Source organism: Scomber scombrus, chromosome 8 (genome assembly GCF_963691925.1).
Source record: "Scomber scombrus chromosome 8, fScoSco1.1, whole genome shotgun sequence".
Lineage (NCBI taxonomy): Eukaryota > Metazoa > Chordata > Actinopteri > Scombriformes > Scombridae > Scomber > Scomber scombrus.
The window spans coordinates 29,583,179-29,606,466 of NC_084977.1; the positions used below are offsets into that span (position 1 = coordinate 29,583,179).

The window sequence follows — 23,288 nt, forward strand, 5'->3', positions numbered from 1 at the left end:
TTGTTTAAAGCTCCGCCCAAGCCTGTGTGATCAGGCCAGTCATCTCGGGGCAAGGTGATGTTTGGCCCGCTCTGTGCATTCAGACGAGTGGAGAGAGGGTTTTTTTTTTCGGGGAGGGTTTGAGGGGGGTCGGGATCTTTTGATGGAATCTGGTGTTTGTGTAATGTTGGGGAGTGAAATGGTGTTTAGTGTGGTAGTAGTGGAGGGGGGGGGGGGGCGGCGACGGAGGGGGTGATGATCTCTGTCTAAATGGGTCCCTTTGTGCCCTTTAAACCCATCATACTCTCACTTTCTCACACACACACACACACACACACACACACACACACACACACACACACACACACACACACACACACACACACACACACACACACACACACACACACACGCCAATCACTGCCATATGTGACTCACCTTTGAGCTCCAGCCAGGTATGAACGCCTCTTTCAGATAGATCCCCAATTATCAACGTTTAATTTAAGTAGCTTTAATGGAACCTAAGTGGAAGTTTTAAACACCTCCTCGACACCACAGCCATGTCACACTTTTACTCTGAAACTTTCAGACAATGAGTGTGACGGCCCCCCATAGTGCCGCTAATTTGTAGTATATTTATTTAAAGAAACACAACGGGAACTTAAAACAAAGATATTTACTGAAAAATGTCCAAATCTAAACATTTTGCTCTTTTTTTGATGGTTTGTTTGGAACATTTATGAACTGGTAAAAATGTATTTCCCATGCTTTGTAGGTGTGTCATCACCACTCATACCTAATATAACTAGTAGTTAAATTACTAAAGCATTTTAATTTTGTACTTAGAGTGCAGCAGAATGATGCATTTGACTTAAAAAATGTACAAAACTGAGGTCTAAGTACTATAGTCTGTGGTAAACACTGGAGCACTATAAGAGATCCCCAAGTTAGTCCAAGTCTTAAATTTAGTTTTTAATATTTAAGGTCTAAAAAAGTCTTACAATGTCTGAAATTGTAGGAGTTAAGGCATTAAATCCAATCAACTTATTAATTAAAGTATAAAATAATCAGCAGTTAGTTGGAACTATAATGAAACTAATCATTAGTTGTAGTCCTATTGCTTCGAAATGAGCTCCATTTCAACCCACTACAGCAGTAAAATCCTGCTTTTGCATTATTATGTCTCATAATATATTATATATATGAGTACAACAGTCACACGTGACACTTTTCTGCATTGAGTACTAACTCAAAAGTCATAAAATGTGTATTTTAAGATGTGTAGATATACCTTACTTTAATCTAAATGGATGTTGACCACTATAAGTTATGATATCCCCCAACTATAAGTCCAAGTCTTTAAATTAGTGCTGTTATATTATCAATTCATCATCTTATTATTATCTAAATTTTATCACGTTGTCTGTAAAATATCAGAAAATTGTGACAGATGTCCTAATTCCTACTTTTCCAGAGCTAAAGGTGAAGTGTTTATTTAGTCTGACCAGCAGAGATATCCAGTTTATTATGATTTATGACAAAGATAAGCGTCAAATACTAATATTTTTAATGCTGCTACCGGTGTAAGTTCGCCGTGATTTAATCGATTATTCAAGTTGTTGACGTTGATTTTCTGTCAGTCTACTATGTAATTTAATTAAGCAATCATTTCAGCTCTCAGAAGGCTTTTAACTGGTCCAGATGTTTGTCTCCCTCTTATTTTATAGTACACAGTGGAGAGACAGACAGGAAACAGGGAGAGGGGAAAAAAGAGAGAGAGAGAGAGAAAGAGAGAGAGAGAGAAGAGGATTAAATGCAAGAGCGCTCCTTGAATTTTGTGGCTTGAGTTAAAGATTTATTGATTTAAGGTTTTTAAGTTTACGAAGCTTCAAATTGACAGGATATTGGTTTCAGTGTGGTCCGGCTCCAGTCCGCCAGGTCTATTTTAAGCACACTTGACTGACACTGACACTGACAGTGTAGTTATATCGCAGCCATCACTAGGAGCTTACTTTCACTTTAAAATAATACACAAACAGCTTTATTTGTTGTTTTTATTTATATAATAGAGCTATATTCTATATGCTGTGCTGCCATCGTCTTATGTAAATGATGCATTAACCTAAATATGAAAATCTGGATCCAAAGCAGTCATTAACAGGAGCTTACTTTCATTTAAAAATTAAAAAAACAACTTAATTTGCAGTTTTATTTTGCTATATCAACAAAAACTGAACCAAACTCTGCATCTCACCATTCAACCAATTAAAAATGATTCAACCCTGCATGTAAAAATGTCGTTATATTTCACACACTACTTGATATGAGTCATTTGATACTGAAAGCATTCATATCACACACTTTAAGCATTAAAAAAAGCCCAAATTATGATTATTAACCTTTACATATTGTTCATATTCTGACTCATAATTAGTTTCTACACCAATTAACATTCATAAATTCCCCCATCGGTCATTAATAAATGTTGGATTGATCCTTAATGAAGCTGTCAGAGTAAAAAAAAGACATTCACAATCACTTTTTTATGGTCTAGTAGAAGATTTTAGAGAATATGAAGAATATATAATGTTTAAATGGTGATTTTTAAGTTAAATTTGCACATCTGCATATACAAAAAATGTGTATCAGCTGCACAGAAATATAAATTTGTATATTCTGGATCACATTAGGAAAAGTCCAGCTAGTGAAAAATGTGTAAAAGTTGATTTTACAGCTCTCAAATGTAAAAAATGGGTCAAATCTGACCCTGATCAGCATGTAAAGGTTAAAGGTTAAGCTATATTCTATATTCTGTGCTGCTGTCGTCTTATTTAAATGATGCATTAACTTACAGCAGCGGAGAAAAAAACTAACTACATGGCCTGAATCTGAAAATCTGGATCTAATTTTAAGACTCTTAACTTTGCAAACTTTGGAGTGTCTACATGACATGAAGCTGTTTAGCATCTTTTAAACGGAACATCCAAAATCCATTGCTGCCATCTAGCCAAGACCGTTGAGCACAGCATTTTTTTTTTTTACTTTTTTGGGGATGTACTGCGGTTTGTGAAAATTAAACGGTTTCATGTGACAAAAAAGATTTGTTTAGAGCTTTAATGAAAAGTCTTTCCTCTATTTTTTTCTCTCTCTCTCTCTCTCTCTCTTATATCTACGACATGCAGCGCGGAGCCAAAGGAGAAACACTGTCGCTCGTTAGCGCGCTCGGCTCTGCGAAAAAGAAAAGATCCCCCGAGCAGCCTCAGACTTTCACAGCTACCACACAGCTCAGAGCCAACCCTGCTGTTTGTTAGTCAGCCTCCAAGGAAAACAAACCTGCCTTCTTAGCCCTATTAACAGAGACAGGAGAGAGAGAGAGAGGAAGAGAGAGAGAGAGAAGAGATGAAGGTAGAAGCTGGAGGCTACCATGGTTGGAAGAGAATCGAGTGAGGAAAAATGGGCTAAATCTGGCTCTGTGTTGTCATTGATTAAATTTAGCCCCCGCTCAGTACAACATGGCACACGTTAGGAAGAAAGTAGGGTGTAAGTAATCTCATAGGGGGGGGGGGGGTCCTCTGATGCCCCCTAGAGGTTAATACTTGTTTATTTCCCCCCTCTTGTTGGAAAACGCTGAATTACCTTCCCGTAAGTTTCCAGCTGGAGCTACGGAGACTTTTTGTTTTCCCAGTTAATGCCACTTTAAGGAAAAATTAATTCACGGGCCTGTATAAGGTTATACTTTCTATTACCTCGTTTGCAGGGTATTTGTGATGGTGCATGACGTGAGACTTGTGCAAGAGTCCCCCTTTACTTTCTGTGTGACTTTGCATGTGTGTGTGTGTGTGTGTGCGTGCTGGTGTTAGAGAGAGAAAGAGAGAGAGAAAGAGAGAGAGAGAGAGAGAGAGAGAGGGGTCTGGGCAGTGTTCCCGTGTCCATGCACAGCCCCCAGAGTAAAGTAAACACAGCGGCTCTTTTCTCATCCCAGCCGTCAGCAGGCTCTCCCCAGGCCCGCGCCAGAGACCACACACCCAGACCACACACACACACACATACACACACACACATATACACACATACACACACACACTGCCCAGACCTCTCCGCAGATCCTTCCACATACTCGCATACACACAGGCCACACAACACCAGCTCGGGCCCCTCGCACGCAAACCTAGCTGAGCTGTCATTCTGCCCAGCGTGTATATATATGTGTGTGTGTGTGTGTGTGTGTGTGTGTGGGCAGGCTATCTGTGTGTTTGTGCACGTGTATTACCAAGACGAGGGGCGATCGGGATAGAAACACTCAAGAATCGTACAAAATATATATGTATAATCTTAAATAAAAGACCCCCGAAATGATCCTCTGCCCCTCGCCGCTCCCACTCTAAACATATGGGATTGATGAAGGATATACCCAGCTCTTGTTTTAGGCTTGTTAACCTCTTATCTTCTTCACGTCCGATCCGTAGGACCCCCCCCCCCCCCCCCCCCCTCCCTTTCCTCGAACCCCATTTCCTCTGACAAGCACAGGGGCAGCAGGAACAACATGAGGTAAATCCCATCGGAGTTTTCTTGTTAACTCCGATGTCAGGGCGACCGGTGGGGGTCCCAGTGGCGGAGCAGTTTCCCAGAAAGTAAAAGGTTTCTACTGGAGGTCAATGCATGTGCTGCGGACCTACTGCTGCACTCGTGAAGCAGTCATATGCAGCAGTGTCTTCAAATTAAAAGCTCTTTTAAAAATGGTCATGAAAAGCTGATATTTCTGTTGCCATCAGCCACCAACATTTGGCAAATAACATCATCCGTGTGAGACCATAAGGAGGTTTTCACATGTTCAATAATACACTGAAATGATTAATCTGTCTATTAGTCAATTGACTGGAAATGTATGAGCAATAATTTTAAGATTTCATTAATCCAGATGTTCCCAACCTGTAATTTTCCACCACCCCAGCTATTTAAATTACAGCCTATCTGTACTTTAAAGTATTAAAAAAGAAGTTTTAATGAAGAGTTAAAGAATATTTTTAGACTACAGTGATGGTGTAATAGTCCTAAAAGCACAATATGTCAGCACTGATGTTAATTTTAACTTGAGCGTTGAATGAAATGTGCGGTGCTTAATGTCAGGTTGCATCAACAGTGCGGACTTTGTAAAGTAGGGTGAATTACTTTTACATCATCGATTAATCTGCTGCTTATTTTCTTGACTAATCGATTGATTGTTTGGTCTTTTAAAATATATACCAAAAAATGAAAAAAGAATAAAATAAAGAAAAGCAGCAAATCTTCAGTTAAGAAGCAGAAACGAGGTCATTTTTTTTAGCATTTACACTAAAAAAAGTAAACTATAATAACTCCTTTTAAAATGGCTTTTTCTATTTACAGCAATTCTCTCATGACCGTATTTTTTTATCAGATGACACCTGAGCTGTGAGATCATTTAAGTAAAAACAATCGCTTATTACAGGTGTTTTAAAGGATTTTTCCTCTTATTTGACCTTTTACGTCTCTGAGAAATTACGTCTGGCTTTTCTGATATTTATAGACAACAGCTGATGTATTATGATTTCAAAAAGGCAGAAATTGTGGCTTTAAATGTGCTTTATTTGTCTTGATGGACACACATGCTGCAGACTTTGTTCCAGGGAAGTCTCTCTTACAAGTAGACTAATCAATGTTGTCCTCTGTCAATTTTGATTTCCTTTGATAACGCCTCCGTTTTGGCTTTTTTTTTTTTTTTCCAAGTCTTACCGCACCTCACTTGTAAAAACGCCTACAGCCAATTAGTGACCATATAACTGTGCGAAGGGTTACCGCCATGAACTGGCTGCAGGTCCGGTCCGTGTGAACTCCTGCATTGTTTGCAGAGAACGTGTTTTGGCTGCGGAGCAAAAGGGCGGAAGCCTCGCTCAAGCTGCTTCGGAGAGTCTAGATTGGTCAGCCTTTTTTTTTTTTTTTTTTGTTAGAGACCTGGCAGTAATTTATTAGCAAACATCTGCGTTGCTGAAATACATCCTTTCATTCTCTCATTTGGAGTCTTTCCCTTTTCTTTCTTTCTTTCTTTCTTTTCCTTTTTTGCTTCAGTTCAGCCCCCAATGTGAACTGATTTCCATGGGTGCTCCTTCTTCTGGTACCATAATCTGTACTGTATTGTGTGGGCTTATGTGGAATGATTGGGGGAGGCCAGGTTTATTTATCCTTCGCTGTGAGGTTTACATTCTTCCTTTCCTCCCTGCTCTCTGTCTGCTCCTTCATACTTGGCTCCCCTTTCTCTATTTTTCCTATTATCTGAGAGATAACTGCTGCAATGCATACGTTGTTTTGGAGACCTACAGGGTGGGAAATTAACACGAGCTTCCAGCCAAATCCTGCTCAAATTATACTGTCCCCAGTCAATTCTTTAAAAAAAAAAAAAAAAAACCCTGAACAACCTCTAAATATCAAATATAATAAGAGGCTGGAGAATTCGTGATAGGTTATTTACAGTATTTTTTACGGTATTATTATGATTTATAAGAATGGATTGGCTAGCTGTGGTTTACTGTAGATAATGAATGAATAATGAATACAATTGAGTGTAATTGTTTGTGTGACTGCTCCATTCTTCCTGTAATAATTAGCCCTACATCATATCCTCATGTGTTATTTCAGCTTTCAGAACTGCAATTAACGATTATTTTCACAATTAATTAGATTTTTCTTCCCCCCTATAATTAAATAATTACTAAATTAAGTTTCAAAATGTCAAATTCACATTGTATCAGAGCCCAAAGTGTGAATAATTAAGTAGTAATTAAAACTGTGAAATTTGCAGTGAAACTAAAATAAAGGAAATAATCAAATATGACAATCTGCATGTACTTTTATAAATCACCTAAACAGTTAATTGATTTATGCAGTTAGTAGAATAAATGACACTTTGATCATTTCATCACCATCTGCTTCTGTATGATCTGTCAGTATGTCTGAGACTGATTGAGTTTTGTGTCACTGACCACGTCCTCCGCCTCTTCTGTCCTTGGTTTTTGTCCACATCCAGGTGTTGACCGACCCCAGCGGCTGATCCCAGTCTGATTCAGGGCCACCATGTCTCGTGCCCGTCAGCCCCCGCTGGTCACGGGCATCTCGCCCAAGGAGGGTGCGGCCTGGACCAAAGTCACCATCCGTGGAGAAAACCTGGGCACGGGCCCAGCTGACCTCATTGGTAATACATTTTATTTTAATCCCATGACTAACCGCACACACATACACACACACACACACACACACACACACACACACACACACACACACACACACACACACACACACACACACAGTAAAATCTTTCTGTCATTGTTTAATTTTTTTTTTAAAAGTGTGCAGCAGTATTGATTTTCTTGGCGAATGCAGACATCCATTACATCCTAATAGCGTTTACATGCTTCCTCTTTCTTCTCTCATATTTGTTTTTTTTTTAAATGTAGCTGTGGGCTAACAAGGTTAATTTGGGTAGTGAGTAATTAAATATGCGTAAAGGTATATAAATGATGTCAAGATATAAATATTAGGTAAATAGATATATATATATTTTTATACATCATCACGTAGATATAAATATCCAAGATGTCAGCACATTATGAAATGTTAGATTTGTTTGTTTTCTATAAATAATAACTTCCTTGATAATGACTTTTTTTATTATTATTGTTTAGCAGCTTTTCTTGAAGGGATCCACTGCTGCTGAATGACTGAGCTGCTTTATTTTTTTCATTTAATTGCTGCTCTGGTATGCGGAGTATTTTGTAACTGCAGACATATTAACTGATTTTATTAACTTATCCATCAACAAACCACAGAGGGCCCCCTTTTTTTAAACAGCACGCTATGAAGTTTGTTTTTGTTTATATGATACGTAGGTAGACGGGACGCCTCATTCTTTTTTTTTTTTACTCTCCAGAATAAGAATTTCATTTTTTTTTTTTTTTACTACTTAGCTTTTTACTTTCATTACAATTTAACAACCTTATAAAAATGTCATAAGTATATAAAAAACGTATCAAACACTGTTGATTTAAACTGTTTATTTTTAAATAAATCTTCCCAATAATTCTCTTTAAATTGCAGTAATGTAAACAGTAATGTGTAACAATGCGCTGCGTTATAACAAGTGTTTTTAATTAATGTTTTCTTTGTGCTATAAAATGACTCGGAACAACGTGTTGACACAAAGTAATATAAAACTCATTTCACAATTTAAAAAAAAAAAATCATCTTGTGAAATGATATTACACAAACGATATTTAATGTTTGCAGCGCTCTTTAAAGTTTACAAATAAAAAAAATAAAGAAACATTCTCTCAGGATTTTGTGGTATAACCACTCCGGCAAGTTTAGTAGAGAATAATAAAAGTTAAGTGCCGAACTATTCAACAGAATATTGAGAAATGTTACTGTTATGTAATTTAATTCTGCTTCGTCTATAACAAATTACTCTGTAAGCTCTATCTGCAACCGACTAAAAACACAATTCTTTATCCTGTAAATATTTTGAGTACTGTATTGCAAGTTTTAAAAAAAAACAAACCCAAAAAAGTGGAGCATATCAACATGCATTAATGTGAAAATCGAGTCGTTGGTTCCCTTTTTCTTCTTCTTCACGATTGTAAAAAGAGCCACACAAATGGACTGCCTCCATCTTGTTCTCATTATGTGTTTGAACGTCACACTTTTTTCTACGCCGATATTTTCCCTGCATGTTCGCCAGTTCCTCCTTCTACCCCCTAACTCTTTTTTTTGGGTTTCGAGTGTGCGGGACGGAGAGAGAAGGGGACACACACTGCTCCACGCTTTGGCAAGCCGTGCTCTGGCCAGTGTTACAGGTCTATTTCTGACCATGAATGTCCCTGGGGCCTGGAATTAGACAATTAGATATGCACAAATGTGTGTGAGTGCTTATGTATTCAAACAAAGTAGCAAGTAGAGAACAGAGGCAGGAAATGGCACTCTAATGGGCATATTATTCACGGTTTTATGGGCTATTTGTTGATCAGCTCTCGCAGGCTTTTATGATGTTTGATTATACACACGTGAGGCTTTTCTGAATCCCCTTGGCTGGAAATGTCAAAGTAATCCGTTCTCTGTCCTCTAGTGTCCAAATTGTTTTCAAGAGGGTTTAAAAAGAGGACGACTGATGTAGGGGCAGAGTGCACGGCGTGCCAGTAATGAGCCACTTAGCACTCAAGTGACACATGTTAGGTTGAAGGAGCCGAGTGAAAGGAAGGAAAGTCACGGCCACCCACACCCATCACGACCCCGACTTGAACTTTAACCCCCCAGGGAGACAGGTTGACTAAACTTTCTGATGGACGCCAATTCTGTCTTGAGTGAGCACCTCTTGTTATAGATTGTCCTCGAGTGCCGCCTGCGCTAGGGTTTGTTTATTTGTGCTGTCTCCGTGTGTCTGTATCTCTCACCTTTTCACCTTTCCCCCCCTCCCTTCCGTCTCTCAGGTCTGTCAATCTGTGGCCACAACTGCCTGCTGACAGCCGAGTGGATGTCGGCCAGCAAGATAGTGTGCCGCGTGGGCCCCGCCAAAGACGACAAGGGAGAGATCATCGTCACCACCAAGTCCGGAGGTCTCGGCACCTCCACGGTCTCGTTCAAACTGCTCAGGCCGGAGAGGATTGGTAAGACTCAGGAAATCTACTTGATGACATTTTTTTTAATTTGCTAGTCTGGAGAAGATAAAAAAGTCGCAAACCAAAGCTGCAGCTGATGATTATTTACATTAGTGATTAAACTTGATTATTTCTTTTGCTTAACTGTTTAGTCTATGAAGTGTCAGAAAATAGTGAAAAAGGCCTGTCACAAGTTCCCAGAACTCCTCCAGTATTGTTTTTGTTTCTCCAACCGTCTATTCAAAACCAAAAAACAAGCAATTGACAATTATATAAATCTTCTAGAATTTAAAAGGCTGGAACCAGCGCGTATTTTTTCGCTCGATAAACAATAAACTGTTAATTTATTGCAGAGGACTGTTGGTTTATCACTAGCTGTAGCTAAGCCAAGGTAAGTTTATCCTAGCCTGAAATTACAAGTTAGTCCCAGAGGCCTTTATTATCTGTACAATAACCTCAACGCTTACATCTTTAATTCATATACAAAGAAATTCCACACACACACACACAAGAAAAAAAATCGTTCAATTGGAAGGAATGAAAATGAAAGAAACCTCTAGACAGTGGCCAGGAGGGCTCCATGCTCCGCAACATAAGAAAACAATGAGATAGACAACAACACAAACAAAAGGGGGAAAAAACACATCTTCACCACATTGACAACACATCTATTGCGTTGAGAAAGACACACACACACACAAAAAAAAAAAGCTACAAATAAATAACACACAGACAATTTGACAAACACATCTCGACACAGTGAAGTCGACCGCACATCGATGTTTATTTGGGTTTTTAAAAATTCTGATTACGATACAGATATTGCCCGTAGACAAAGTATTTCCCTTTTTTACTGATTATTAGTGTGTTCAGTTATGATGAGTTCAGTTTTTATTGTTCCCACAGAAACTCCTGTTGTCTTGTGTGTGTGTGTGTGTGTGTGTGTGTGTGTGTGTGTGTGTGTGTGTGTGTGTGTGTGTGTGTGTCTTTCAGTGTTTCTGTATTTGCAGCTTGTTGCTTCTCAGTCATTCGTGTGAACGCTGTCTGGGAAAACCAAAAAAAAACAGATTTTTAAACTAAGTCTCATACCACTGACGCTTGATATCAGTTAAATAGATGAACTTTGGAACATGTTTTTACACAGAAGGAGGACTTGAAGCTAAGTTAAGTATAATATATGTTGTTGAATGAATGAGTGTTTAAATATACGGTCTCGAGAGCGTACATCTCCGTGTGTGAGCGCACATCTGGAATGTGTTTTTGACGCGCCTGTCCTGCCCTGCCCTGCAGGTATCCTGGACCAGTCTGCTGTGTGGGTGGATGAGATGAACTACTACGACATGAGGACCGACCGCAACAAAGGCATCTCCCCCCTCTCCCTGAGACCCAGCAATCCACTGGGCATCGACGTAGACAAGTACGGACCGAGAACATACAAATACACACACACACACACAAAAACACACACACACAGATCTCTCAGCGCAGTCACACAGCCATAAACACTCACGTTCTAGTCATTGAGTCATGGTTTACATCCCTAAACAGAAACAAACTCTCCCCATATGCAGGCGTTTGAAATATTATGCCAACACAGAAATGGCTGAACAGCCTCTAACCGCTGCGTACAGGGAGTGGAAACAGAATAATTGTGTATAAAACGGAGAGGACAACGATAGAGAAGGGATTTGGAAAAAAACTAAAGCAGTGACCCACACACACAGACACACACACACACACACACCGCCCCAGAGCAGGCAGTGTGGTGCTGCCTCCCACGCGCCTGGCAGGGAGTAGAGAAGTTGTAATGTATAGTTTGTGTTGTCAGGTTCTGGCATTTCTGGCTTAGTGTTTGTTTGGTTTAGAGGGGCCGGGGGCAAGTGACCGCTCGTGGCCAGAGACAAGACCCCCATAAACAAGCTCGTACCATTCACTCGCCTCCCACAAGTTGCATTAACCGTCCAGCGTGCGATGTCTACACAATCCTCTCTTGACAGTTATATCTGACGACACTGTTTGTGCACCATCACAGTTTGTGAGTTTTTCCTAATAAAATACTCCTTAAAGCTTTTAATGGGAAAAGCTATTTGTAAGCTGTTTTGTTAGTAGAAGAGCATCACTGTTGTGCGCATCTTTGCACGATGACATCACCGGATGGTTATTCAACTGTGGGTGTTTGCGCCAGCTGTTTGTAACATCATACTTGTCCTAGATATAACATAAGTGTTTAATAAGTAGATATTTATGAAGCACTAGATTAAAGCACGTTGGACCACACATGCTAATTTCTGTGTAAATCTTAGCTGTTTCCCACATTTTCTAACAACAAGGTGCAACTGTTGCACAGCTGACTAAACTAGCTTCAAAAACTTCAACAAAAAAAAAAAGCACAGTGTATACAGAGCGGTAATATGGACAACATATTTGACCTGTTTGGATTCATGTAGGATCTAATAATAGAAATTGGGAGTATGGGTTTCGATCACCAAACAATGAAAATGAGGGATAATAATTGGCTATATAAAATATTTAAGCATTAATTACATTACTAAATGACACAGTAAAGCCTTTTCATATACAGTATTTATCCATGTATATGTTTTTTTTGCCCAATATTTTCATTTTCTTATGTTACAACTTCCCATCAAGAAAACATACTGTAATAAAATAACAGTTGGATCCATGTATGTGTTGAGAATAAAGCTAAATAAAAGTAATCCAGCATTTTTTTTTTAAAGGATTTGCAACGACGTTTGACAAAGTCCTGCAGTGTCTTTGGTTTTTTTCCATGATCCCTATGATTGGGTAACACTACAGATGTTTCCTAGCAACCGAGATATGACTAACTAAAGGATCTTACCCGCTAAGATGTAATGGTAAAGTGAATCACTAGTTTGAAATTAGCCAGAAGTTAGTATGAACGTAGTTAAGGACTTTTTACAAATAAACAAAGTGATGGATTACTGAATAGTTGGTGCAACCACATCCACGACTGCAGAGGAAGCGGTCTTATCTGGTGATGTCACCACTAGCCATGTTGCCACTTTGGGGTACATGTTGTGTCAGAGATGTGATGCTCAAATAATTATATAGTATATATATAATGTTTAAATTGTGAAAGGCAGCCAACATCTATCTTTGTAAGAGGCTTGATAGTGTCAGAGTCAATATGAAGGAAGGTGAGTAATATTATAAACTAAATGATGCTTCCTAACAGAGAACCCTAAGGTGCCAAAAAGCACTTCAGTGGTCATAAAATGTAAGATTCGCAATAAGCAGCAGTATAAACTGAGTCTTTTGTATTCTTCTTAATTCGGCATCTTCTGAAGTATACTGAAGAATTAAAAAAGATCACAAAGGGGAAATGAGAGCAGGAGCAGTTTGTGTGGTCCTGTATTTCTCTCTAATACACACATTAACATTACATTTAAAAATCTGATTAATTTCACAACATATCAAAACACTGGAAAGGTTGTAAAGTAGACTAATAAAGGATTAACCCTGATCTTTGACATTTTATACATTTGAAGATTGCAATTTCACTGATATTCTTATCTTAAACATATATATCAACATCCATATATATAGACTTAATATGTCCATACTATAATATGTGATAATGAGGAAACTCTTGTGATATAGTCTCATTTAGCATCTTAGTTGAAAGCCTCACCTGATGATATGAGGAGCTGCAGTTCTATCAGCACATTAAAACCCAAATTTAAGAGTGCTAAAAGCTTCTCAACTACTCTGCATTGTGTGTGATGTGCTATTGTGTGTATCTTTGTATTTTGTGTGTGTCATTGTGCTGTATTATGTTATAATATTGACCTAACTGAACTGGACTGCAGATGAAAATGAGCTAATAGTTGTACAGGATCCCAATAAACAAATTATTTCTAACTACCAGTGCAACAATTATGCAGAAATAATATTATTACATTATTATTTCTCCGTGTGCATGAATGGCAATGTCTAATATTTTAACAGTTAAGTGCTTCTTGTTGTCTGTCTACGTGTTTGTGTGTGCATGTGTCGACAAGTGTGTTCTCGTATGTGGGTTTCGCTGTTTCACAGACCTCAGTGCTGTACTCGGCGCTGTGTGTTGGTTTCTCTACATATGTGTGTGTATGTGTGTGTGTGTGTGTGTAACTGCAGAGTGGGTGGTGGTGGTGGTGGGGATTTGGTTTGTGTAGGCCACGGGTCATTAGTAGAGATCAAGCCTCCTTAATGAGCACTGGGTCCTCCAGGGGCACCCAGGCGTCACACACTGCACTTCCCACGCCAAGCTCTCCGAGTCTGGGCACTTCTTGGCTGCACACTGCCCCCTGCTGGACGACCTGATACTAACATTGACTTTTTTATCATTTCAAGCTCACATTATTTTTTGCCAAGCTCTACTCTTTTTTTATTAATATTACCACAGTTTTTAATCCACTTAAAACATCTTTTGTGTATTTTAAACTGTACAGTAATAATGCTGCACATCATTTACTGTCTTTTAATGCTGTGTGTTCTTCTATCTCTGCTCTCCCAGAGGTAAAATCCCACAGAAAGACATGGAGCTGACCTTTCCAGGGATGAGTGGAGACTTCACCAGTGAGAACTTCTCGGCCACCTGGTACCTCATCGACAACCACGCAGGCAGCAGGTACATCTTTCATCATCATGACTAAATTTAAACTACCGTCACACACAACTACTAATAAGAAGAGGGGAAAAAAAGCCAAAGCAAAAGCAGTCTCTCTCTCTATATCCATATATCTCTTTGACCCATGCTCTCCAGAATGAAATGCCACATTAGCTTTAATTAACTGGAGACCTACCCGAAAGTTGCTTAGCGTCGTATTATTGTCCCCAGCTTAAGTTAACTAGAAGACAAACAAGAAAACAGACTTACTGGGTGGTGCAAAGACAAAACCGAAACCTGGGATTCATTCTCTCTCTGCCTTGTTTGGGCACACCAACTAACACTAGTGGGAGTCTTGCAATTCTTGGTCCGTGTTGCCAGTAACTCCTACTGGTTTGTTCATTTACGGTATTATAGGGTCTTACTGGCAGCTCAGTAGCAGCTTATATACTCTCACCTAGCCAATAGATTGATTATAGTCCAGTTGAGCTGTAATGATTAGTCAACTGTAGATTAATCTATATGGAAAATAATCGTTATTTGCTGCTATCGGGGAAACGATGATGACTAAAATCAAAATGAAAGTGGATGAGAAAGCACCGAATGAAAGAAAAGACTGAGATTTTCTAACGCTCAGTTTCAGGACTTTCATTTTGAGGTTGTATTTCCTCTCCGTGGTCACTCGGTCCTCTAGAGAACAGTTAGGTATGTCAATGGAGTAGTCTGCTGACCCGTTAGCCCTGAGCCCAGTTGACTGTCATGTCAGGGCAGATGAGAGTTATTTTGGACTCTCCTGGCTTCCTCCTCCCCCCTGCTTAGCCTTCCAGTAACCCAGACCCTGGGATCCAGCATGACCAGGGGCCTCTGTTTGGACCTCACTGGGTGACTGTTTCTTCCTGCAGAGGAAACCTCAGTCAGGACACAGACACACGTACACTCACAGTGGGCCTCAAAATGTGTGTGGGATTATGTTTCTGTACATACACATACATGCTTGTGTGTGTGTGTGTGTGTGTGTGTGTGTGTGTGTGTGTGTGTGTGTGTGTGTGTGTGTGTGTGTGTGTGTGTGTGTGTGTGTGTGTGTGTGTGTGTGTGTGTGTTGCATCTGAGCTGTGTAGTTTAAGCTGCAGTCATTTCTATTGACAACACAATAGCGAGATATGAATGTAGTGTTAATTGCTGCTGAAGTAATAAGTTGATTGTTTAAATTGTTATAAAGTTATTTAAAAAAGCCAAATATTTATTGGTTCCCTTTGTAAATATTAGGATTTACTGTGTTTCTCTGTTTTGGAGTGACATCATTTTACACCCATTTTCACAATTTTCTAATATTTAATCAACTAAAGATTTAATCAATTAACCGAAAAAGGACCGAAATAAGGGCTTAATGTAATTGCTATGTCATCATCTTCTTCTTCTTCTTGTTGTTGTTGTTTCTCAGTTTCGAGCACTTGAAGATGGCGGCCAGTAATCTGAAGAAGCAGGCTACTAAGAAGAATGAAGGGAGTCTGGCCTACGTGAAAGGAGGCCTCAGTACGTTCTTTGAGGCTCAGGATGCTCTGGCAGGTGAGAAGGATTAACACATTTTTGTATACTGTGGAATCGCACCAAATGGGCTACGATTAATGCTCGCACTTCCAAACCATCACTCTTCGTCTCTGCTCGGTAAAGAGGGCTTGATTTTTTTTGGAAAGTGTGTGTGAGAGTGTGTGTGTGGATTTTTTTTGGGGGGGATTTTTTTTTCCCTCCATGTGCGGTTTTAGCAGCGGTTGATTAAAGAAGCTCATTTTAGGCGCTATGTGAAAACCCTTCCACTTTGTACTACATTTACACCAGCCAATCACAACACTGCTAATTCACCTCCATCAAAATGAGATCAGCTCTCACCTGTCACACACACACACACACACACACACACACACACACACACACACACACACACACACATACACACAGTCTTGCTTGAGTCTGGAAATGGGTGGACACACACACACACACACACACACACACACACTCATATATATACACAGACACTCGCTGACCTCCCAGATGCCAATAAGATTTCAAGGTAGTTGAGACTGACTGCTGTCGCTCTGCCAGGTACTTCAAATCAATTGTTCGCTTCATCATTCATACTTTTGTCTGTTTACTCTCTGCTCCCGGCATAGCCACTCAGTTACTTCCCCTTACTATTTATACGTACACTTTTTCTGCCTCCATCATTATTATTATTGCTTTCCGTATGTTTGTGCCCGGTTTGGGAGAGAGGCAATGTTTTCATTGTTAGTGGCTGAATCTAAATAAACGGAGCAGCCCAACACAATGCAAGCCAGAGTATTAGGACTGATAAGGTTGATAACAGACCCAATATGACCAATGGGAACAATGCAGAGTCATTCTCACGTTCAGACTGAGCGTGCCTACTGAGTGCCCGCTGCACCCAAATGGGAAATGAACAGTCTCCACTCTCTCTCCGAGGAAGCAGCGCACCATGGATAGACTAAAGTGACCTGTTAACCCAAGAGGGAATAATGATGCTTTATTTATTATATTTGTCTGTATATGAGACAATCCTGATTATAAGATGCCCCAATACCCCACATGTTTAAAATAGCCTATGTGGTACATATTCAGTAGTAGCCTCTATCCTAACTTATCTAGCTGTACTATACATCATCTGTGTTGTCTCTACTAGTATTGGCTTTATGACAGTTAGCACCTATTACTATCAATCAATAAAACTTTATTTATAAAGCAGCTTTCATACAGGTTAATGTAGTTTAAAGTGCTTGACAGTTGATTGACAAGCTGATAATAAGACAGAACAAGTGTAGACCAAGAAGAGCATAAAGAAAAGGAACCAAAAATGATGAAGGAACAAAAACAAACAAACAAATTACAAAGAAAAAACTAGTAGTAGTACTTGGTTTTTGGTGATTTCCAAAACTTTCATTTTACACCTCTAGTTCAGTAGCAATATCGGAGAAATGTCCCTGATATAATGTGCCAAACTCATCAGTTAGTCCTCATCCTTGTAGCAGTATATTATAGCAAATATCTCAAGTAGTACATTAAAAACTGAGCTTATCAATATCTTTATATCAACAATGGATCAAATGACTATGTATAATATAAAAGTAGCCAACAGTAGACAAAGAAAGCAACTAGCTGGTGAAGAAGCGTGGAGCGTTTAGCAGAGATAAAGCCAGATATTTCCCTCAACAGTTGGAGACTAAATCAAAATGAAAAGGAGAGTGAGTATTGGGTTTACATTATCAGCAGGTCCGCAGTGTCCAAATAATCCAAATTGATGAATGAAGTGCTTGGATGTGTAAATAGCATTTTTTGGCAATATGTTCACCATGTCAACTGTGGCCAAAAGAAGATCAATGAATGGCAGCTTTAAAGCATAAACTCCACATTTTTTTGTAGCTCGTCCAAGTTTGTTTGGTGTGTGGCTTCGTGCACAAACTCTTTGGCAGAGGGCGTAATAATTGTCTTTAGCTGTTAGCATTTTCCAGACCGTCTTCTTTGGCTTGACATCGCCAACTTTCCACTTGTTTTCACTTGTCGGGAAAGCATTTCCTCCTTGCCAGCAAAGCACATCAGACACGCCATCTACAAGCCAGTACTGCATTCAATACTCCTGTAGGTTAAACTGTGCTTTCCAAACACATTTTAGAGCTAACTAGAATACAGACATGTAAAAAGAATTGCTATCTTATTAACATCAAGGCTGCAAGAAACCCCAAAGTACACTATCTTGAAGAGCAGGTACTTGCTTTACTCAAAGAGCTGTGAATATGTCAGTCGGTGCTCCTCACATTTAATGCAACCCTTGCTTTTCAAATATAATTTCCACATTAAAAAAACATCTCATATTTAATGTGGTTCTTCACAGTCATGACTGAAAAGTTTATTCTTAAATGTCTTGACTCTTGCCTTCTCACCATGACTCATTACAGCACTACAACATCCTTTCTCGGCCAAGATTTGGCTCCCAATCATAAAATTAAAAAAAAGAAGCGGTATCCCAGAATGGATAACTCAAGTGGAGATATTCAGTACACTAGGTATGGTCAGCCAAACCGACATACCAGCTGGCACGCTGCTAGCGAAGCCAGCCAGCTCGAGACAGCTCTGCAATACCTCAGTGCCAGGCCTAGTTAGCACAGCTGTCTGAGAAACTGTGAATCCTTTCTTTGTCTCTCAGCAAAGCGTTTGGCAGGTCTCTGTTGTTCTGAGTCATTCCAAATGAACCTCACCTGAGATGTAGATGTAAAAAAAAAAAAAAAAAAGAAGAAGAAGAAATTAACAGGGTACTTGTATGCACCCCTTGTCCAGAATGTGCCATGTTAGAAGGTTGGTGTAGCGTTTCCAAACCCTCTCCATCACCATTAAGACATTTTTGTCTCCTTTTTCTGTTTATTTTCAGTTCTGCGTGCATGTGAGATTTTTATTGATGACTTTAATAGAAATCTGAAGGTTTCTTTTTTTTAATGCGAGCACACTGCTGCCGGCTAGGTGGAAACAACGACGAGAAGCCAAATCTTGGAGAAGAAATGAGGCGAATAGAAAATATTTAGAGCAAACAGGAGAACTCTGGGGTTTCTCTTCCCCCTCTTTTTATTTTTTTGTCCCTACTAATTGCCCCTTAATTGCTCCCCAGTATAGCTAAGCATCTCCTACAGAAATAGCACAACAAAATCCCACGTCTCTCTTTTTAATGAAGTCTGAACTCTGTGCTTAAGCACACAATTTAGACTTCTGCATCTGCAAACCACAAATTTAGTTACGGTAATTACAGTGCTGTTTGGGTTAGTTAGTCAGCTTTAGGCACAAGAAAAAACTCAACTTAGATCTCCAGCCAGCATTTTAGTCTAGGGATATAGTTTGTAAGAGGTATTAAGTGTTGATCAGAAACATATGATCACGTTGCATGGACTCAACACCTGTTTTCACGCTTTTTCTGCAAGTAATTACATTTTATGAAGAGAGGAAATTATGATTAAATTAAGGAAATTAAATTTCAAATGCTCAAGAACACATCTAAGTGTAAACAGATTTTAAAGAGAAACTTAACACGTTACAATTGTTTTGTTTTTGCTGATATCCAGTAGACAGAGCACACCCAATCAAATCAGTGATCAGTGACTATTGCAGGATTTATACTCCCCCATATTAGTGCACAGGTTCAGTTCCCAGTCAGCTTCGGATGCATGTCATGATGATTATGTCAATAACCTATAATAACCTATCATAGTGTTTAATTTATATTTTCTATATGATGTAGACAGAGCACAGCCAATCCAATCAATCATCAGTGATGCTGCATCAGTGAAGTAAAAAAAAAGAAAAAGAGACAAACACAAATTTAAGAGGCAAGACAATAAAGACTAAAGGATGTTTTTAATGATGGGTTACAAACTTTATTTAGCAGTTTTTGTAAAAGTGTAGAGACTTCACGAAAGATTAATATATCGCCATCACAGTGTTAAAATCTCGACTCCGGCCTGCAAATGAGCGACGTCTGGTACTAAATCCCAAATGAGCTACCCAACTCTATACGGTGCGTTCAAGAAGTGCCTGAAATCTCAGCTCTTCTGCGAACACCTCAACATGAAAAAAAACTTTTGTCTTAGTGTTTCTCATATATAGTTAGCTATTTGAGTCACTGTTTTCTAACACTTGATCGTATCGCCTTATCTTGTCTCAGTTTTGATCAAATCATCTGTCAAATGACAAAATGTAGATGTTAAATCTGGACAGTGTGTAATTTAACCCCTAATCTTGATTTCTTTATATCAAGTCTTCCTAACATGTTTTAGGTCAGACAGTGTTGTGTAGTTTCCTGATTTTCATGCCAGTTACAAGAAATCTTATCACAACATTTATGCCTACATCATCTAAGAGGAGGTATTTTGATGTTTGCAGTTTCAACAATATTTTGCTAGTTTGCTGAAGGGGGATTTTTTAGCAGCGAGCTGACCAGAGTTTCTGTAAACTCTCCATGTGAACCACCACAGACTGGTGAAAGAGATGGGAGGTTTTTTTTGTGTGGGGGGGCATTGCGACTGTTTTGGTCTCGGAGCGCAATGACATTGAGCCGTGCTTCTGAGACAGAGCAGCTCTGGCTGGTTGACTTGACTGACAGTCTGTCAGGCGGTCCGGCGTTGTTGCTCCTAAAAATGTTGAAATTTTGAGGTTTTTCATTGTTGTGTGAAAAGGAAGTCTCCCAGTGATGCAGGAAACGGAACGGCTACCGTGTTCCAAAAATGCCAGATTCCCAGGGCCTATTCCCCGAGCCCCCAGCCCTCAGCAGGAGTCAAAACATCTCCAGCTTTAGAAACCAGGGACACTGTATTTTTATTCTTATTCAATTTTTTTTTTTTTTCTCAATGGTTCCAGGAAGTGGAGCCGGGGAGCTGCGGCTCTTCCTCAGGTCCTGGCTGCGTGTGTTATCCGGACTCTGACCTGATGTTTAGGTTAGCCGTGACGTCATAAGCCCTTCAGTGTGTGACAGACGCAGAGGACACACAGCTGGCAGCAGGGCAAGGAAGGGGGGGGGGGGGGACGTGAAGCAGACCTGGAGTGTGTGTGTCTGTATGTGTGTGTGTGTTCAGCCCTATCAATCCTCTGCTTTCCCATATACGCTCCCACGTCTGCGGGCTTTCCTCCCAACCTGCACATGGCCGCCCGCGTTCTCTGCTGGACGGCGAGCTGCCTAGAGGTGCACGAAAGGGCCAGCGCCGTCCGCACTGATTAGGCCATGGCATGTTTGAACAGCGTGTTTTTAGGAATACCTCGGTCTCTGCCTCTAGGCTTCTGTCTGTCAGAACGGACCCACATATTTATTTACAGAACTCCCTCTCTCTCCCCCCCCCCTCCCCACCTCCTTCACTTTGCCTCCCCGCTCCCTCTGCTCAGCCAGTATTTGTAGTGGAGCAACTGCAGGTTTTGGGGAAGGCAGGCAGGGAAGTGGAGAGCAGAAAAATGAGCGGATCGTTATCCTGAGTCTCTTTTTCTTTTTTACATATTTCTGCCTCTTAACCTCATTCTTGAGATGTCTGTTTCTTGCATACTTGAATCGCTCCACAACTATGTATTAGAAGGTCTCCTAAACCTTCTCCACCTCTCCTCCACTCTGTCAATAAACCCACACTGCAGCTCTCAGCACCCAGCTGCCCACTACTGCACACCATTTATTTATTCACTGGGGTAGCCACACCACTCGCTCCCCCTATTTTTTTTCTCTCTCTCTCTCTCTTTCTCTTTCTGTTTTCTCCCCCCTCAATCCCTCTTTTCAAATTCCCTGTCCCGCGTAAAGCTCTTCATGCTAAGTGATGGATACAAGCCATCAGAGAGTTCCTCACTTTTCCCTCAACCCTACCCCTCCTCTCCCTCCTCCTCCTCCTCCTCCTCCTCCTCCTCCTCCTCCTCCTCCTCCTCCTCCTCCTCCTCTGCAGCAGTCATTTTTGGCGTCCAGACCTCCAGCTCCACTCTCCCCAAATGTTATTTTTCAGACAGTTGAAACATTTAAGATTCACATTATCTCTAGGTCAAAGGGCTCCAAATGTCCCAAGACCACAAAAGTGTACTGTTAATGGCTTCGGTTAGGTGAATTGATCCGATACAGTCACCACAGGGACCAGGTCAGATCCTCTATTGCGTGGGAACAAGGCCCAAAGAGGGTGGGTGGGTTCAAGAGCAGCATCTGTAGGCGGAGAACCAGCGAGGTTATCTCCCATCTACCACTGGGGTAGGGCCTGTTTATTGTTTTACCTTCGGTTCCTGAAATTGAAAATGTTCCTTTCTCTGTGGATTGCATGTTGGTTACTCTACAGTGTAGAGAGCCTTTTTATTTTCCCCCAGATTCCTTTCCACCTCTACAGTACATCCATTCCCAATATCCAACATCTGATTTTCCCATCAACTCAAGTGGACTTCAGAAAACATGAATTAATATTGACTTTTTGTGTTTTGCAGCCATCCACCAGAAGCTGGAGTCAGATGGTACAGAGAGAGTGGAGGGATCAATGACCCAACGACTGGAAAACATCCTCAACAGTAAGCATCTTTTCTTTTAAGAGTCCAACCTCACGAGAAATGATATGTCACGGTATCCGAAGGTGGTGATACTGCCGGGTTTCCAAACATAGATTCAATTGATTTCACAATTTCTATTTAACTCAAAACTTAAGATAAACTTTGAGTGGAGGAAAAGTGTGGTCAAAATTTCATTTCACCACATTCACCCGACATTGACCCTGCTATACTGAGGTGACTATGTGGGATCCGAGCCATAATCATGCCTGAATCTCACTGTATTAATAAAAACATCACCAATCATGAATATCACAGGATTTACACTCCCCCATATTAGTGCACAGGTTCAAATTTGGGCACATTTCCCCCCCAAAATAGAAACCTCTTAGCCAAGGATGATGATTTCCTGTTTAGCTGTTGAGCTTCCCAGTCAGCTTCAGATGAGTGTCACAATGATTATATAAATAAAAAAGTAACAATCTATTGGTATAACTAGCAAAGTAAGTTATTTTTTGTCTTTATAAACTATCGTAGTGTTAAGGAAGTTTGTGATATCTAGATCTTTTATCTTTATTACTATGTTATTACTTATATAATTACTTATGAACACTATGTGGTTGGCTTGTTTTCTTTTCATGTGCATTACTTTTGTTATTTCTATATACTTAGTTTAATTTAAACTCCAGCAAATACAACTCAAAGATATCAACTTTTTAATTTTTATGTTGCAAATCAAGGTAAATTAAGTTACCATATATGGTTCCTTGCTGGTCTAGGGTAAAAGATTTTCCAAAATGGTTCTACAACCTCACAGACAGGCATGAGGAGGCTATTTTGGATGTTTATGGAAGTTATCAAGTATAGTTATTCACCCGATAAAGGGTTAAAGTAGAGACAGTGTGCCGCTGTCTGCATCCACCTATTATCACACATGCTGATACATCATCCATAAATACCCACCACATGTACACTGT

At 39.9% G+C, this 23,288-nt stretch overlaps 1 protein-coding gene across 1 annotated transcript in view; it reads left to right on the plus strand.

The window, feature by feature from the left end:
- exoc2 (exocyst complex component 2) overlaps positions 1–23,288 on the plus strand; it is a 63,852-nt gene that overhangs the window by 8,470 nt on the left and 32,094 nt on the right. Inside the window, exons 2-7 of the mRNA XM_062424507.1 lie at positions 7,019–7,183; positions 9,471–9,647; positions 10,929–11,055; positions 14,176–14,289; positions 15,710–15,834; positions 22,255–22,335. Coding sequence (XP_062280491.1) covers positions 7,066–7,183; positions 9,471–9,647; positions 10,929–11,055; positions 14,176–14,289; positions 15,710–15,834; positions 22,255–22,335 — 742 coding nt within the window. The 5' untranslated portion in view covers positions 7,019–7,065. The remainder of the gene's footprint in view (positions 1–7,018; positions 7,184–9,470; positions 9,648–10,928; positions 11,056–14,175; positions 14,290–15,709; positions 15,835–22,254; positions 22,336–23,288) is intronic.